The sequence below is a fragment of the Gallinula chloropus genome, assembly GCF_964237585.1.
Source record: "Gallinula chloropus genome assembly, chromosome: 16".
Classification (NCBI taxonomy): domain Eukaryota; kingdom Metazoa; phylum Chordata; class Aves; order Gruiformes; family Rallidae; genus Gallinula; species Gallinula chloropus.
Window position 1 is genome coordinate 13,348,408 of NC_140101.1, and position 18,070 is coordinate 13,366,477.

The 18,070-nt window shown below is 58.6% G+C and overlaps 2 protein-coding genes across 2 annotated transcripts; both read left to right on the top strand.

The window, feature by feature from the left end:
- Window positions 1-466: 466 nt before the first annotated feature.
- On the top strand, window positions 467-3,804 carry PXMP4 (peroxisomal membrane protein 4; the record flags this gene model as incomplete). Its single annotated transcript, XM_084271430.1, has 4 exons — window positions 467-585; window positions 924-986; window positions 1,892-2,090; window positions 3,362-3,804. 4 exons carry the CDS (start codon window positions 467-469, stop codon window positions 3,623-3,625), a joined length of 645 nt encoding a protein of 214 aa, XP_084127556.1. The 3' UTR covers window positions 3,626-3,804.
- Window positions 3,805-12,659: 8,855 nt separating this feature from the next.
- Window positions 12,660-16,053, top strand: E2F1 (E2F transcription factor 1; the record flags this gene model as incomplete). The annotated part of the gene is made up of 7 exons (XM_084271405.1): window positions 12,660-12,869; window positions 13,352-13,442; window positions 13,985-14,204; window positions 14,606-14,770; window positions 14,898-15,012; window positions 15,118-15,322; window positions 15,606-16,053. 7 exons carry the CDS (start codon window positions 12,660-12,662, stop codon window positions 15,854-15,856), a joined length of 1,257 nt encoding a protein of 418 aa, XP_084127531.1. The 3' UTR covers window positions 15,857-16,053.
- Window positions 16,054-18,070: the final 2,017 nt, after the last annotated feature.

The following is an 18,070-nucleotide window of genomic DNA, read 5'->3' on the forward strand; positions in this document are numbered from 1 at the left end:
GCCGGGGCGGGGGGGGGGGGTCTCGCGTTTAACTCGGGCCGCGGCGGAGCGGCACCTCGGGGGTCCGCGTAGGTTGGGCCTCGCTGACCAGCGCGGGAGCCGCCCGGCCACCGCCCCTGCCCCGCTTGGCCTTACAGCGCGGCGCCTGTGAGGGCCCGCGGAGCCCCCGGCCCGAGCCGCCGCCACGGGACAATCGCACCGCCGGCGCCATGACCATCTGCGGGCCGCCGGCACCCGGCACTGCCCGGCCGCCTCCCGCGGCGGGAGGCGCGGGGCTTAATGCTCCGCGCCCTCCCATTGGCTACGAGACAGACGCTCCCCGCCTATAAGCTGTTACGGCGACGCCGCCTATTGGTCGTGAGCTTCGACGGGCAGCTGGAGGAGCCTATGCGTGCGGCGAGCGGGGCCCCGCCCCCGGAAGTGCGCGCTGCCGGCCGCCGAGGCCGGTCCCGGCGTGAGCTGCGCCATGGCCGGCGGCGGGGGGGACGCGCTCCGCTCGCTGCTCCGCGCCGCCAACGCGCTGCTGCAGCAGCGCCGCTACCGCGCCGCGCTCGCCGTCCTCAAGGGCTTCCGCAACGGGGCTGTGTGAGTGCGGCGGGGGCGCCCGAGGCGAGGAGAGGGGACGCGGGGCTGGGGCCGGGCCGGGGAGGGTCCGGTTGCCCCGGGGAGGCCGCGGGCGCTGCCCGCCGGCCGGCGCTGTGGCGGCGGAGGCTCTGCGGAGGCGTTTGCCTCTCCCTCGGCGGTCTGCGGGTGTGCATCGGTCTGCGGGCCCCGCTGGGGCGCGGTGGGCCGGGCTGCTGGCGGCTGGGCCTGGCCGGGCCGGGCAGGGCCGGGGCAGCGTGCGGGGTGGGCGCTGCGGTGGCGCGGCGGAGATGCGGCCGCTGTAACGCGGGATACAAACGCCCCTGGAACGTCTCTTGCAGCTACGGAGCAAAAATCCGCGCCCCGCACGCCCTGGTGATGACTTTCCTCTTCAGGAGCGGAAGGTACGGGCCCCGGCTCCGCGGTCCCTCCTTGCCCCTTCCAGCGCCTTCTTTCGGGCGCTCAGCCTCGGGCTTCCAGGGGCCCTGACGAGCTGAAGGACGCGTGAGCCGTGCTTGTAGCCCCTTGTTGCCATAGCTACAGGGCACAGCTCCTGTCCACGCACATACACCAACGTATGTGCTCACGAGGGTCACCGCTTGTGCCCTGGCTGGTGAGAGGCAGAGGAGAGGTGAGCAGGTGTGAGCTCCAGTGCTCTGCTCCCCGTTCAGGTAGAGGAAGCCACGCTGTAGCACTGCACCCCGTGGCTTCCCTTGCTTGTGCCTGAGGTTCATGCTTAGGCCAAAAATAAGAAACAGTGACAGAATACAAGAGCAGATAATGGCAGGACAAGGGGGAATGGACTAAAGCTGAAGGAGGGAAGGTTTAGATTAGATGTTAGGGGGAAGTTTTTTACAGAAGGAGTGGTTGAGGGGCTGGAACAGGCTGCCCAGAGAAGTAGTAGATTCCCCGTCCCTGGGGGTGTTCAAGGCCAGGTTGGATGGGGCCCTGGGCAACCTTGTGTAGCTCCAGACCTGGAGGTTGGTGTCCCTGCTTGTGGCTGGGGGGTTGGAGCTCTATGATCCTTGGGGTCCCTTCCAACCCAGACCACTCTATGATTCTAATACGAAGCTCTTTGGCTGCTCATGGGGTTAGATGAGCACAGTCCACAGCCTAAGAGGCACCATTGCCTGTGTTGCAATGGATGAGCCAGAGGTGAAGGGGTTTCTCCTCCCTCACAATGTGGGTGTTCTGTGGGGTGCCTGAGCTGTCAGCCTAGACAGGTAGGACAGAGGGCATAGTATCCAGGCTGAGTGACTGCAGTGGTCCTGCCTTCTTGCTCTTCTAACTGTCTGTTTCTTTCCTTCAGTTTAAGAGAGAAACTGAAATCGATTGCTCAGGCTACGTACACTCATTCCCGGAACTTGGCATATTTTGTGTTCACCTACAAGGGGCTGATGGCGTTGCAGTCCCATCTGCAGGGGAAAAAAATCCCATTTCATTCTTTCTTTGCAGCCTGCATTGGAGGTTGGCTAGTGTTCGGTGAGAACAACCCCATCAACAGCCAGGTAAATGCACTCATTGAACGTTTCTGTGACACAATACCCTGCAGATGGATGATCCTGTGCCAGGAGGTGGTTGGTGTAGCTGGGCATGTTTCTGGTGCTCCATACCATGAACTGTTTTCCTTTTTTGTATTTCTCTTTGCACAAGTTCTGGTTTTGGCTGTGCTGCACTCAAATTGTGCACCCCCATGAACAGTGTCTGCAGTTTGAGGGTTGAAAGCCCAGGCTTACCTCCACTGGCATGGCTAGGAAGGCAGGCCAAAGCTGCTGGGTTACCCTGCCTGCCCCCTGAGCTGCAGGCACTCCAGTCTGCCCACTTGCAGGGCCAAACCCTGTAATTTGGGTGCTGTGAGTGTAGAGCACCATCAGGTACTGGGCTACACTGAACTAAACTGGTTAAACTGACAGAAGCTGCCCAGGGGGAGTTGTTAACACTCAGTCATGGATTAATCAGTCAGTAGAACTCTGGTGGGTCAGCCCCAAGCAGTGGCTGAGCACCACACACACCACTCACTCCCAGAGGAGAAGGAGTCAGAGCCCTGTGGGTTGGGATAAGGATAGTTTACTGACAAAAAATCACTGTGAACATAGAACAGTAACAGCCAGTTACTCTCACACCTGGTGATAATGCAGAGTACCCTGCCAGCATGATTACAGGGTGCTGTACCACACAAGGACAGGCAGACCCAACACCCCAGCTGCACTCAGACTGCCCTGGGGGCACCAAGCCCCTGTCCTTCCCCAGCCAGCCCCTTTTATGTGGAAGTGGTGTGGAAACAGCCCAGGGTAACTCAGCTCACCTGGGTGGCTGCTTGGGGAGGTTGGCTGGTCTGGCCAGCACCAGGCCAAAAACCCACAGATGGAGATCAACCAAAAGCATTTTACTGTCAGTCCCCTGCAAGAGCCCCTCTTCACTCTGCTTTTAGGATGTGTCCAGACTACCAAGCTGTTCTCTCAGCAGCAGCATCTGAGGTAGCATTAACTGAGCAAAGAGAAAAGTTGTGCAACTGCAAAGATAGGTTGCATCAAGGGCAACTTGTTGATTACTAAACGAGCCCTGGCAGAGAAGCAGGGCTTTGTGGACGTGGGGAGGGCACAAACATCTCCAGCTGTAATGCTGCCTGATATGTGAACCTGCAGACTTGTTTTCTGTGAAGATGGGTAATTTGTTTCCACTGCTCTTGCCTGGCATATCGTGTCTTAAACCCTGTAACCCGCTGCCTGGATCAGGTCAGGGTATTTACCTGATGTTCTCTGGGTTTCCCCTCGTGCAGATCATCATGTACCTGCTGTCCCGCATCCTGTTCGGCCTGTCTCGGCTGGCAGTGGAGAAGGGCTACATCCCACAGCCAAAGCAGGATCCCTTCCCACTTGTTGCTGCTCTGATCTGGGGAACGGTTCTCTGGCTCTTTGAGTACCACCGGCAAACCCTGCAGCCTTCTCTGCAGTCTTCCATGACCTACCTGTACGACGACAGCAACGTGTGGCATGACATGTCTGACTTCCTCATCCATAACAAAAGGACAGACAGCAAGTAAACCACCTTTGGACGGGATGGAGCCTTCCAGCAGCCAAGGGAAAAGGTGATTCTGTCGCTCTCCGCTGGTGATTTTTAGGGGTTTTTTTTAATTAATATCTACCATATGCACTTGATTCTTGTGTCCTGGCCAAAATATCCCAATCAGGCTTGGCTTGGCTTTGTTTAGAGCAAGCAAATACCCCACAGGACTTTGCTGCAGTCCTGAGGGAGAGTGAAACGCCTCGGGAATCTGGAGTTAAAATCAGTCTTGTCAAAAAGAGGCCTTATTTTCCCTTCAAGTATGTGGGTTTATTTTTTTACCAGAACTAAATATACTTACAAAATCTCAGCCTGACAGTAAGTGGGGAGTGTGTCTAATCATGGGGGGGGAAATGAAAGTCCTAGAGATTATCTGTGAGGACAGCAGCGTTTCTGTGTGCTGCTGTGCCCAGCGTAGTGTGAGGGGAGTGGGAGACCTGCAAGCAGGGATGTCTTTGCTTCATTTCTGTGGTAGACTGGAAATCTTGTTTAAACTATTACAAGGGCAGTTGTTTGCCCCTTGAGAGAGAGAGGGCACATAAAAACTGTTAAGATTGTCTAGTAGAAGCCTGGTAAAAATCCAGCTTGGCAGGACTATTTTTGCTTGGTTTCTTTCATTCACTTGGGTTGAACCTGTTCCTCTGCAGAGTGCACTGATTAATATCCCATAATTATTTTGAACTTATTTGTATAGGTTTTTTTAAAAGCTGCTTGAACTAAATACCAAAAACAGTTATGCAACTCAGCCTCCTTTGGAAACAGGCTGAGGCACATTGCACGCCCTCAGATATCACACTGGGTGCTGTATACATAGAAGCGAGCAACACTTTCCAACCAGCACTTTTATTTGGGTGGAAAACAAGCCCATGGAGGTTCTCTGTTGTCCAGGATCTACCCTCCACAGCAGGTGTGGTACCTGTAACCAAACTCAGATGTACCTGAGCTTCTTGCTGAGCCAGGTTGAGGCTGTGGATGGATGCACAAGTGAATCTTCCTCTTGAAAAGACACTGCTGCCCCCCAGGAGTAGCACAGCACGTGCTGGGCTTTACCAGAAGACTGACTAGATAGCTGAGAGATAACAAAAACTGGTTTAAAATTAGAAATTCAAACTTGTAATAGTGCAAAGCACTTACAGTGCTGTATAACACTACACAGTTCCCTTGATGATGTACATTAAGGTACTTGCTGGCACACTGGGTTTATGGTGCTGTTTGCAGGAGAGTCTGTTCCCTTTTGGCTTTCTTTGCTCTCCTTGTTCCCATCTGCTTTTCCATCCTCACCTGACCATGTCATTTGTAACCCCACTGATGCTGCTCCTCAGTGTCTACTGCAGTCTTTGGATGCTGTCACACTTAATGCCATGACTGAAACAGTCCTTTGAAGTCCAGGTGGCTTTTGAGTAGGAAAAAAAAGTCTTGATTTCTTCTTAAGCAATTTTTCCTTGTCCTCCTAAGCTCTTCTATTGCCCTTACCATACTCTGAGTGCTGCTGTGCTGTTCATTATTCCACTCGCTGTGTCAGCAGGAGAGTGAAACGTTCCCCTCCCGATAGTCTGGCTGCTGCTGTGGATGTTTGGGATTGAATCATGTCCCAAGTGGCTCAGGTGGAGCAGGGATAGAGTCTCTTGGCTCTTGAACTGAGCCTAACACCAAGTCTTAACTGCATTTGCTGTGAGATGGTATGGTGTGGAGATGGAAGCTGCTCTGGGCTCATCCCATGCAGACCTGTGATGTACTCATCTTTGGTGCCCGAAAGACAAGATGCTGCTTTGCATAGTGAGTGTCCAAGGTACCTTCAGCACTTGAATTTGCACATGGATCAGTATTTAATCAGATAGACCCCAGGAAAGCTGGAGAAGTTAGGGATTGGGCTTGTTTCTTTGCAGTTAAGTGTTTTGTTTGGTCTAGATAAGTTTAAAGACTCAACTATAGGAAAAGGACTGAAGCTACAGGTGATTTCTTTATAAAGATTGTGCCTTTAGTTGTGTTGCTGCTGGATATCCAAAGCAGCATGAATGCAGCACTCTGAAGCCTCAGTATTGCCCCAGATAAGAACATTCTGCTAATATTGACAAATTCCTGCAAGCTTAATGGAATTTCAGAAAACCCTTCAAGAATCTGACAGCTGAAGCTTGAGAATTTCTCCCCAGAATGACCAGGCTTGTGTATCCTTGTCTGTGTGCAGTTACTGTAGCAAGGTGTGGTGCAGGCTGGTTACACGAGCCACCTGTATATAAGCAGGTTTTTACCCTTTTTAATGTAGAGCTGGCATTCCTTTCCCTGAGAAAGGATTGTGATTGCCTCAGAGGCAAAATCATGTTGTTCTACAAGTAGCTCTGCCCCTGCAGCCCTGTGGGCACCTCTCTGGCCTTGTGGAGGATGAGTGACCTGTCCTTACACTACACTGGATCTTACTCTCCTCTCTGGATGGCAAAACCAAGCCAGCATCGAGTGGTAGCACCAGCCTGGCAGCGGTGGCCATGAGTCCTTGGTTCAGAATGCCCTCCTTCTCTGGGGAATCCATCAGTGACCTCACTTTCAAAGCAAACTCTGCCTGAGCCCTCAAACCATCTGTACTTCTGATCCAGGAACCAGCTGCCATCCCTGGAAGAACAAACTGCAGCTCATCCCAGGAGCGGGTCCTGCCTGGCAGCAGCCATCAGCCGGGCCTTGGCGGACGGTTGGCTGCCCTGCTGGGCTGGGGCAGGACGTTAAGCTGCAAGTCCCCCCTTTCCCCAGGGAAGCAATTGGAACAGCTCTTCCAACAGCCTTAGACCACACTGCTGTTTCTGTGACCAGATAGCTGGGGATGAACCCCTTATGCTCCTGAGGTGTTGGAACAATGCGAGCGTGTCGTAAGGAAGTGAACTAGAAGTAATTTGTCTGAGTCAGACTTTTCAGATACATAAGTTACACTCCCTGCCCTCCCCCCAGTGCATTGTGTGGGGAATTGAGTCCCCTGTTTGGATTCCCTTTTTTATTAGCATTAAACCCAAAAGAAAGAAAGGGACAGTTGGGAAGCCACCTGCGAATCGACCAAGTGCTTAAGAATCACAAAGAAGTGCTGGTCTCTTCCCCCCCACCCACCCCCCCAGCCCCAACCAGTTTTGAATTGGAAGATGAATGTGCTTTTCTTTGTCTGCATCAGCTTGTTTTACCTTGTTATATATTTCTCCCTCAGCACCTGACTGTGAGGTACCCAGTGCCTCTAAAGAGGAGCAGAGCACCTTGATCCTTAGCTCAGCTCATCAGAAACTAGGATTTCTGGATAAAGCTGAAGTGTTTGTTTAAAAATGAGGCTTCTCCCTCAGATTCCAACCCTCCTTTAGAGGCAGTTTTAAAGGTTAATGAATCAAACTGATCAAAAAGTTTGCAGCAAGCCTTGAATAGCAGCCTGACTACACCGAGCTATTAATCATTTATTGTATGGAGGAACAAAGCACGCTCGGGGTGGTTTACTGCCGCTGCATGCTGCCCTGGCACACCCACTGTGCTTCCCTTCTCTGTGGAGGCCAGCTTGTGTGCCAGCACTGGCTGCCAGGGCTGCTGCAGAACCCTTTCCGGGGCAATTACATTATTTAACAGAGGTGACAATTAAATGGGTGCGTGACATTTGGTTTAGGTGAGGTTTTTCTCTACTGCCTTTGATCCTTTCAGTTAAGGGGAGGATGTTTCTGAAAGAAAAACTGGGTGTTTGTCCAATTAGTGCCAAGGAGAAGGGTGCTTAACGGAGGTTGTGGCTGCTGTAAGGTGGGAACCTGTGTTTGCAGCGTGTCTGGGCAGTGACCCCCTCCCTGCTCCAGACAGCCAGGCCAGGAGGGACAGGCTGCCCAAGAGCTTTTACACTGGTGCTGTGAGACTTTCCTGCCCTGGTAGAGTAGTTCAGGCTCTGCCTCAAACCAAGCTGGGTGGGGGTAGGAGTGTGGGGAGCTGGACCAAACCCAGGTGCCCATGGACACTTCACACAGGAGAAACCGACGTGACTGAAGCTCATTTGTGCTGTGTCAGCAGAAATGTGACCTTTGGCTAATAGCAGAGTGGCACAGCACTTCCTATCTCTCAGGTAGCCTCTGGCTTTCCTGTCTCATGCCAACCAGAGCAGAACAGTGTCAGCTTTCTGACGCTGGTTTGGAAACCCAGCAGATAAGGGAGGAGAGAAGATAAGGTGTAGCTCTGTCCAGCACAATGTCTGTCTGCCCCTGTTAGCATTTCAGAGCTGCTAATCTCGAGTTTTCACCCTGTGTGTTCATACCAGATTGTCAGAGGAGGGAACTTCTTTCTTTGCTTGGAAAAAATTGTGTCTGTCTCATTTCCTTATGAGACTGGGGATGGGGGAGGGTGAGGAGGGGAAGGAAACAAGCTGAATGCTCCATAATAGAAGTAGTATTACCTCTGCTTATATTTTGTGTTAGTAACTGCTGTGTGAGCCAGGCCCTGATTGTCTGACAGCATAGAATAAAGAACATAAACTCAGGTAACTTGTAATCATGCTGATCAGAAAGCTTGCAGGGACAGCTCGGGTTTTGGGTTTAAAACATGCAAAAAGAGGGGGCAGTGAGTGGCTCTGGCCACTGTGAGTTGACTTCTTGTGTGCTTGGTGTGGGACATCAAGACTTTCTGCCAAACTCATTTGCAGATTATTTCTGTATAATGAATAGTGTGCTTTCTATAACCATGGTAATAAAACCCTAATTTTTGTCCCTTTTTTTTCCCCTGTCATCATTAAGCTGAAATACATACCTAAAGCAATGCTTAATTCTTGCATGTTGCCAGTCCTAGTCCTGTATGTAGAGAAGCATGGAGGGCGCTTTTGGCTTGAGTTCTGCTGTCATGTTACCAGCTGGGAGGCAAGAGCTACTCTGACCACCCCATCAGACGTAACTACTGAGCACGGGCTACCTCAGGTAGGGATCCTAGCTGCAAGGACAGCTTGAGGTGGCTGTTGTCCTCTTCTTGTTTGGTTTTGAAGCGTTGGCTTCCCTGTGCAGTCGCTCTTTGGATTCGCTTGGTGTGGCTGTGCCTTCAGACCAAGTGAGCCAAACTGGGGGTAGGCTGGGGGGGCTGTAGCACCTGGACACACCAAACAGTTTAAGTGGGAAGGTGTGCCCAGCTCTTGCATTGCTCCATCTGTCCCACTGGGAATTCCTGAGGGGGTGGGAATCCATCAGGAGTGTGGGCAAGTGGTCACAGAGAGGCTGCAACTGTTGGAAGAGGGGTCAGCTGGAGGAGGCTGTCGGTGACTGGCCACACTTGGTAGTCCTGGCTTCAGTCTGTGAGCTCAGCCTTGCCCAAACACTCCTCTTCAGGGCAGACAGCTTGTGGCAGGACTGTCTGCCAGAGCAGGGTGCAGGTACGAGGCACCGGCCACGAGTCTGAACCTGCTTCACTCATTAGCTAAACAAAATAAGGAGCTAAACAAATAGATGACATAAGGGTGGATAGAGATGATTTTGCTGCCTCTTCCAAGCAGCAGAGGTAGCAGCTCTGCTGAGGTAGTGGAGGTGTGAGGATCTCCCTGCGGAGGTCCTGTTGCACAGCAGGACATCGCTCTGCAAGGGGAGTGCTGGGTAGCTGTAAGACAAGCCCCTGCTTTGGACCTGCTGTAATACTGCAGTGTCCAGCCCTGGCCTATGAGAAGCCAAATTAACACCCCAAACAGGTGTCAGTCCTGTCCTAAAGCGGGGTTTTGCCCTCAGAGTGTCATATGGGGCCCTCCTTCCATTCCAAGGGAAGCTGAGTGAGCTACAGGTTTGTCACAGAGCCATATGCTCTCCTGAACTGGAAGGGACACACAAGGGCCATCGAGTCCAACTCCTGGCTCCACACAGGCCCAGCCAAGTCAGAGATGGCACTGAGTGCATCAGCCGGATGCTTCTTGACCTCAGCCCAGCTCGGGGCTGTGACTCCTTCCCTGGGGAGCCTGTGCCAGCACCTGACCCCCCTCTCAGCACAGAACCTCTTCTTGATACCCAGCCTAAACCTCTCCTGGCACAGCTTCACACCCTTCACCTGCCTTTTGGGCTCCAAGTGCCAGTGACCATGCTCAGAACCTGACAGGAGGTGAACTGGACTGGCTGGAGCTACTAAGTCCAGGTAAAAGCTGAAGCACAGAAGGCAGCATCAAGGGGTTTGTTCCCAAAGGTGCTCCTTGATGACTCCCGTGTGACAGTCCCACGTATGGGGGGTGCTGAAGGCAGGAGCACGCTGTGGCTGACAAGGACAATAGTGTGCCTGGGACACCTACAAGCTAAGGTTAACTGAGGACAGGGATGCAGGTTTGCCTCCTGCCAGCTCACCTCCTGCCTGCTCCTGCTGCCAAATGATTTTACAGCGTGGACACCAGCTCTGGCTGCAGCCCTGTCCTGCTTCCCATCAGCATGGGGACCCTTGGCCTGAGCCTGACCCCCACATGAGGCACCCAAACCCACCCGGACACGGTGGCTGCTGCAGGGTAAACCCAGCTGGGGTACAAAACATATTCCTGATTCTCTCTGTGACCACGTGGGGCCACACAGACAGGCCTTTATCTTTGGGCAGCACCCGCCAGACAGCTAATCTGGACAGCATGTCTGCACCCCTTGGTGGGGCTGGCGGGGCCAGGAGAAGGCTGCAGCTCCACAGGAGATGGGATCCATCCGCTCTCCCTGGCAGGCATGCAAGCAAAGCCCCCACTCCTCCTTCTCCCACCAGCATTTCCCCCTCACGTGTCTTCACAGCCTCCCTTTTTCAGCACCACCAGCAGTAAAGGCCTTGAAGAAGTTGCAGCACGGCAGCTCGGGGCACAGGCGGGCAGAGGGCAGCCTGCTCCCCCCACATAAGCTCCCACAGGAATTGGGGGGGTTGAGGGGGGGAAACCCCAGCCTTTGTGAGCAGAGGGGTAGCAGCTGGTGCAGCAGCTGTGTCCCGAACCCTGCCGTCACCCCAGGAAGCGCCTGGCTGAGGCTCCCCCGGGACCGGGAGTGCACTCTGCCAGCCGTTGGCTCTCCCCCGGCTGTTGGGGCTGCTTCTCCCCCTCCCCAAATGGAAGAAGCATTAACTGTGTGTAAACATCTGGTCTAACTGTTGCTGATGCTTCACAGCACTGATGACGCTGCCCTGCAAGGGCTCTGGAGAACAAGGCCATGAATATTACAAGGGCCAAGTGTTAATTAACTGTATTAATTTCCTTTAAGCAAGGCAGCACTGCTATTTGCTCTGTGCTGGTGGAGGAATGAGGAAGTGACAGGATTGGTCACGGACATGCAACGTGTTCCTGCTGAATTTAAGGATGTTGGGATCTGGGGAAATCTCTGCTCCGTGCTGGCTGTCCTGCAGGGGAGTTACAGCCACCTCTGAAGTACCCAGCGTAAAATCCTTTAAAGCCTGAAACCTGTTAGGCCAGAGCAGGGCCCTGCGTGTCAGGATCTGCTCTGCAGCAGAGGAGTCAACTCATGGCTCCCAATGCCTCCCGCATCCCACGCGCTGGCGGAACAAACACCCCGGCTCCTGCATCCCCAGCAGCAGGGATGGAGCCAGCACAAGGCCACAGTCCTGCCTGGCTGCAACAAGGGGCTGCGGGCCACTGTGCTCCACAACAGCACCCCTGGGTGAGGCTCGTCAGGGGCACAGCAGGGTTTTGGGTGCCTGGCTGACACCCACGCTTCGCCCATGAGCTTCACCCCCTCTGGGCCCTGGGAAAGGGGGGCAAGTCTTTAAATGCCTTTTTCTAATTATCTTTTAAATTAGAAGGATGGATGGGGTGGGGGTTTTTTCCCTTTTTAGTTTTGCCTTCTCATGCAGGAGGAGGGTTATCAGCACCCTGCACACGGGAGATGCTGGGGGGGGACACGCCTGTGCCACGTCTCGAGGGTGGACTGTCATCTCTCTGCCCCAGCTGCTGCTCCCTCTGCCCTTGCCCCACACTGGGGATAGCTGCCAGCACCATCAGGTGCAGATTTGGCTTCCAGCAGAGCTTGTTCCCCATGCCACCTTCCGAGGGGTTATCAGGTAGTGCTGAGGAAGCTGACCCACAGCTGCTCGGGGCTTGGAAACACAGAACGCTGCCAGCCATCCGCCAAAGGACGGAGCAGAGCGGATCGCAGCGTCCCCTTCTGCGTGAGCCGGAGCCCCGAGCACTGCCGGAGCCCCAGGCCTGGCCCCGCAGCAGGGCAGATGGGACAGCCCTGCGCTCAGCCCTTCCTGCCTCCCCCCTCCCGGGACAAGAGGCCCACAGGACGGGAGAGCTCCTGCTCCACGGCTGCGCCCCGGCAGGGCTGCGCAACCCCTCGCCGCCCGCGCTGGGGTTACGGGGAAGGGGCAGGGCAGCCCCCAAACCCAGCGACTCCTCCGGCCCTCGGGTGGGCAGAGCCCGGGGGCCGCCCTTGGCTCGCGGGTGTGCGCCAGCGCCGCCCGCCGCCATCCGGAGAGCAGCTGCGGCCGGAAGCCCAACACCCCGGCGGGGCAGGTCCCGGCGGCAGAGCCCCTGCGCGCAGCCGGCCCTTCCCGGCCTTACCGAAGCCCCCGGCCGCGCGAGCACGGCCCGGGGACCCCCGGGAGCGCCGGCCCGGGTGGGTCGGGGGGCAGCGAGCGGCCCCACCGGCCCCGCCCCGCACCCACGCGGCGGCCCCTCCGCGTCCCCGAGCCGCCCCCCGATTGGCCCCTGCCTCGGGTTGGCGCCTCCGATTGGCCGCCCGTCAGCGCGGCCTGCGCCGCGGCCCTCGGCCAATAGCTTTGCGGCACCGCCCGTCCCTTCGTCGGAGGTGACCAATGGGACGGCGTCCCCGAGCCCCCGCCGCGGCACCCGGCGGCGGGCGCAGCCAATGGGCGAGCGGCGGGGAGGCTCGCGCCGCTTTCGCGGCAAAAAGGATTTGGCGCGCAAAGGCGCGCGCGGGGCCGGCGCGCCGAACAATACGGCGGCGGGCGCGGAGCCGAGCGGAGCGAAGCGGTGCGGCCCCGCGCCCGGCATGGGCCGCGCCCCTGCCCGCGCCCTGCCCGCCGCGCCGCCCGCCGCCCCGGCCCCGACGGCCATGTGAGCCATGGCGGCGGCGGCGGGCGGCGCGGCGGGGCTGGCGGCGCTGCTGGGCAGCGCCTCCCCGCACCTCCTCATCGTCTCCGCCGCCGAGGAGCCCCAGGGGGGCGGCGGCGGCGGCCACCCTCCCCCCGACGCCGACCTCTTGCTCTTCGCCACGCCGCAGCCCGCCCGCCCCGGAGCCGCGCCGAGACGGCCCGCGCTGGGCCGCCCGCCGGTAACCCCCGGGACCGGGGCGGGGAGGGGGGGACGGCGGCGGGGGTGGGTGCCTGTGGGCTCTGGCGGGCCCGGGCCGTGCGGCGCTGGGCCGCGCCGAGCCGCGTTCCGGGGCCGAGCTGCGGGCCGTGCCACGCCGCGCACCTGCTGAGCGCGGCCCTTCGCCAGCTGCCGCTCCGGAAGCCGCACGCCCGGGCGCTGGGCCGCGCCTCGCTTCCCCCTCCGCCTTCGGGGCTCCCCCCGCGGCGTGTCGGGGCCCCCGCGGTGGGATCAGCCCCCCCCAGTGTCCCCGCAGGCAGCCGGGGGGCCGCTCCTGTCAAGCCGTTGCTGCCGGAAGCCGGGGCTCTGCCGTACTGTGTATTCCCCGGGCCATCCGTGCCGGGGGCGGGGGGGTCCCTCGCAGCCGCCCCCATCGCCAGCGCTGAGGGAGGCGGGGGGGCCGCGGCGGGGGTCGTGCCTCTGATGACCCGCGTCCCTTCGCAGGTGAAGAGGAAGCTGAACTTGGAGACGGATCACCAGTACATAGCCGAGAGCCTGCCAGTGGGCCGGGGCAGGGCCCGGAACCCCGCTAAAGGTACCGGTCCCACTGCCCCTGACCCCTCCCAACCTCCCCGGGCAGACCCAGCCTGCAGCAGCGGGTCCTGCAGCCTCACGGCCCTGGCAGCTTCTCGCCTTCGGTTTGGCGAGGCTGTTCCTGGCAGCCCTGCAGCCTGTGCTGCTGTCCCCCGAGCTGGTGGCACGGTTGTCCTGCCCATCTGCTGGGCACCACACTGGCCCCGGCCCTCGCTGGGGGATGGAGCTGCAGCCTCTGCCATAGTGTTGGTGCAGTGTCCTGGATGGACCCTCTGTCATCCCCCCCCCAAGCCCTGCCTGGCACCTTGGTGTCACAACTGAGCGTGGGGCTTGGAGCCCACTCCAGGTCCTGCAGCATCCTTCGTGTGGAGGATGAGGGGAGCTCACCCCATCACCCCAAGAAAGCAGATGGGTTTCATGATGCCAGTCCTGGTCCCTGGTTCACCAGCCATCTGCATGCATGGAGTGGTGTTTTGGGACCTCTCAGCTCCAGTGCTGGGTCTTCCTGGTGGCTAAATCACATTTGTCCTCTGTGGCTGGCAGGGGCCAAGTCTCCTGGGGAGAAGTCTCGCTATGAAACCTCACTGAACCTCACTACCAAGCGCTTCCTGGAGCTGCTGAGCCAGTCGCCCGATGGCGTGGTGGATCTCAACTGGGCAGCTGAGGTTCTGAAGGTGCAAAAGAGGCGTATCTACGACATCACCAACGTCCTAGAGGGCATCCAGCTCATCACCAAGAAGTCCAAGAACAACATCCAGTGGCTGTATGTCCCTGGGCTGGGCTCGTGGGGCTGTGGCTGGCTGTACCCCAGGATCGGGGAGCTGCCTGGGCTGGGCTCCAGGTGGAACAGGTTCTTGCTGGGATGGAGAAGCTCCGAGCAGTGTCATGGGAACGTCTGCTCAGGGGTCAGGTGGTGGCTGTGGGTGGTTCCCGAGCAGCATCAGTATCTCTGTGTTGTCTGCAAGTCCCTCCTTGAGAGGGGGCAGGTGGGCCTGCACCCAGGCTCGGGGAGGGGACCCCAGTGCTGTGGCCTACTGGGAAGTCCCTGCAAGGCGGATTCCCTGCATACAGGGTGGGATTTAGCCTGGCATAGGTGGGGACAGTGAGAGTGTGGGGTGGAGGGAGCCATGGGGTTTAGCTCCTCACATCCACGGTGCTCCCCAGGGGCAGCCAGGCCACCGTGGGGGCCCCTGGCCGGCACCGGCTGCTGGAGAAGGAGCTGCGGGAGCTGCAGGCGGCCGAGCGGCAGCTGGACGACCTCATCCAGATGTGCACAGTGCAGCTGCGCCTGCTCACCGAGGACCCCGCCAACCAGCAATATCCTTCGCTGTGGGGCTGGGATGGGGCTGGCTGGGTTGGGGGGACGCTGCCCAGCCCCGTTGCAGGCAGGGCAGTTCACTGCCCGTCCTGCTGCCCTGTGAAAGCAGCCCTGTGTCTGCTCCTTGACCCGTCACACTGCAGCCTACGTGACCTGCCAGGATCTCCGCAGCATCGTGGACCCCTCAGAGCAAACGGTGATGGTTATCAAGGCTCCCCCAGAGACCCAGCTGCAGGTCTCAGACCCAGCGGAGGTGAGCTGGGACCACCCTCTGCTCCTCGTGTCTGCAGAGCACTTGGCAAAGCCCAGCCCAGGCACCCCTGCGCCTCCTGGTATCACTCCTCTCCTCCTTCCCCAGGCTTTCCAGGTCTCTGTGCGAAGCACTCAGGGCCCCATCGACGTCTTCCTCTGTCCCGAGGACAGCTCAGGGGTCTGTAGCCCCGTGAAAAGCCCCTTCAGAGCCCCAGCAGAGGACTCATCCCCCAGCCACTCGCAGTCCAGAGCTTCCCCGCTCCTACATCCCACCCAGGATGTGAACATGCCACTGCTGACTGGAGAACAAGGTGGGCACCGGGGCTGGGGGCAAGTTTGGACAGGGGGACAGGTGCTGGCATGGTGGCACAGGGGCTTTGGGTGGGGGCTGTCGCCGTGTTTGCAGCTGGGAGCTCCCCTGACTGTCAGCACGAGCAAGGAGCTGGGGTGATGCTGAGGTGATGCTTGGGCACCTCAACGAGGTCGGAGAGGGTGAGGCAGATCCTCCTGCCTAGCCACAAACTGCTTTTTGGGGGGTGGGGGGTGTGTGTTTACAAGTGCTGTGGGATTTATGGCTGCTCCTCATCCCCACAGAGGCACTGCTGCCGGCACCCAGCACACTGCCAGGCCAGTCCCCAGCAGAGGAGGTGAGCCTCTCGCCCCTGGCCTCCATGGACGCCCTCCTGGACCAGAGCAGGGAGGACTTTTCAGGGTTCTTGGCAGACGAGTTCATCAACCTGTCGCCGCCGCAGGCGCAGGATTACCACTTCGGCCTGGAGGAGGGCGAGGGCATCAGCGAGCTCTTCGACTGCGACTTTGGGGACTTTACGCCCTTGGACTTCTGAGGATGCTCATGGGGGATCTGCTGGGTGTGTGTGGGGGGCACACCTGGGCTCCTGCCCTCGCAGGGTGGGCACCCCTCTGCCTCAGCAGCCACAGCTCCTCTCCCCGTCCATTTTGCAATATTTTCTTCTTACCCCTCCAACCCCCACCCACCCACCCCAAGGGCTGGTGGAATCCCTGGCTCCAGCCTTCTGTGGGGGTTGCCAGGGTGGGGGTCTCCCCAAGATAGGACCCCCTGCAGGGCCCTGATCGTGGGCAGGGGGGGTTGCCCAGGGCAGAGCCGCTGCCCCCCCCGCCAGGTGCCCGTTACAGAGCTTTAAGCAGTCCTGTGTATAGTTTTAATTTATTATTGTCCCCTGGGGACAGTGTGTAATTTCTGGGGGAGGGGGGGGGGGGTAGGGGGAAGTGGTGGGGGGGGGGGGGTTGCGTGCAGCAGAGTAGGGGTGCTGAGTGTTTGTCAGGCTGGGAAAGGGGTGGTGGAGTTGTGGGGGGCACTGGGTCAAGGCTGCTTCCCCCTGCGTTGAGGGGGGTAGCTGCTTCCCCCTGTGTGTTGGGGGGGGGCTCTGCTTCCCCTTGCACAGGGGGGGCTGCCCACAGCCCAGCTGAGTGTGGGGTATTTATTTATTATTTATGGTGTGTGGGAGCTCTCCCAGGACATGGGGAGGGAGGGGCAGAAGGGAGTGGGGGAACAGTACTGTGCTGGGGGAGGATGTGCCCCCCTCCCCGCCACCCTGGCATGTCCTGGCTTTGCTCATGGCCAAACTGGGGCTGCTGGTGAGGCCGTGCTGGCAGGTGACTGTGGAAGAGGCATGGGGTTGGATGGGGCTGGTGGCCCTGGGACCAGGCGTGTCCCCTGGGGGGGGGACATTGGGGTGTCCCATGGCAGGGGTGGGGAGCATCTCTGTGGGCAAGGACCCAGCGCTGTCTCCAGGCTTTTCTTCCCCTCCCCACTCAGCCCTTTTGGCTCTTCTCCCCCCCTCTCTTGCCCACTGGGGCTGGGGGGGGGGAAGGGGAGGGGGTGTCCTGGAGCCCACCCGGGGCCAGGCTGGAGACGCACTTTGACTTTTACTGCCTTTTAACAAGCTTGTGTTCCTCTGAGCTTTGTGTTTAATAAAGGTTTCTACTGACTGGCCTTTGGTATGGGGCTGTGCTGGGGGCACTGGGGGGCATGCGACAACACAGAAGGGCTTTGGGGCCTTGGGGTTTATTATCACCCCACACCCCTGTGTGGGACAGGAGCTGGGGCTGATCCCATTGCCCTCAGCTCCTCCCAAGAGGATGTTCTCCAGGACATGGGGCTGGGTGGGGGTTGCTTCACCTTTTGGCACCCCCTTCCCCTGCCTTCCCCCTGGTTTTGGTGCAGTATTAACTGGGGGGTGCCCACCCTGCAGTTCCAGCATGAGGAGGGGGAAGGCAGCAAGAGGCTGATGTGAAGCTGGTTGGTGTATCTGCCATCCCAGCAGGCTCCAGTTACTTTCCTGCTTCCCAACTCTCTCCCACCAGCTGCCAGCCATGGCCCAAAGTTCAAGGTCCCCGTGTCCTGCTCGATGCTCTGGCCCTGCCCCCCCTGCAGCACACCATCCCCGTGCTGGGGAGTGAGGGGCATTGAGGACAGGGACAGGCTGGGGGGGATGCCTGGAGACCCCAGGGACCCCCTGGCAGCCCAGAAGCAGGCCTGGGAGGCCGTGACCCCTGTCCCAGGAGTGTGCAGGGACATGCCACCTCTTTCCCAGGCCGCACGCTCACTCCCCTCCCTGTTCTGCCTGTTTCTCCTTGAAACAGGCTGATAAGTGTTTCACAGCTGTGTTGTGTAAGCTCACCCTGCTCCTGCGCCGCTTCTGTAGGGAGCAGGAGCTGGGCTGTGGGGGCTGGGGTGGCAGGACGTGCCCATCGCCACTGCCCGGCCTCCAACCGCTGTCCTTGGGTCTCCATCCCCACGCCAGTCCCAGCTTGCCGTGCTGCTGCGGGATGGTTCTTACTGCAGGACACGTGTGGGTGGGGGTGTGCTGGTGTGGGGTGGCACAGCCCCTTCTGTGGTGCCAGCTCCCGGCCCTCCTCCTGCAGCCCTCCGGCACTGGCCAGGCCTCAGGTGTGGGATGCTGGCAAGGCAGGGGAGTGTGCTGTGACATCCCGAAACCCAGCGCCCAGGAGGGTGATGGCACACACAGCCTGTCCCCTTCTTGTGAGGGATAGGCTGGTGGCTTGCTGTCACCCCA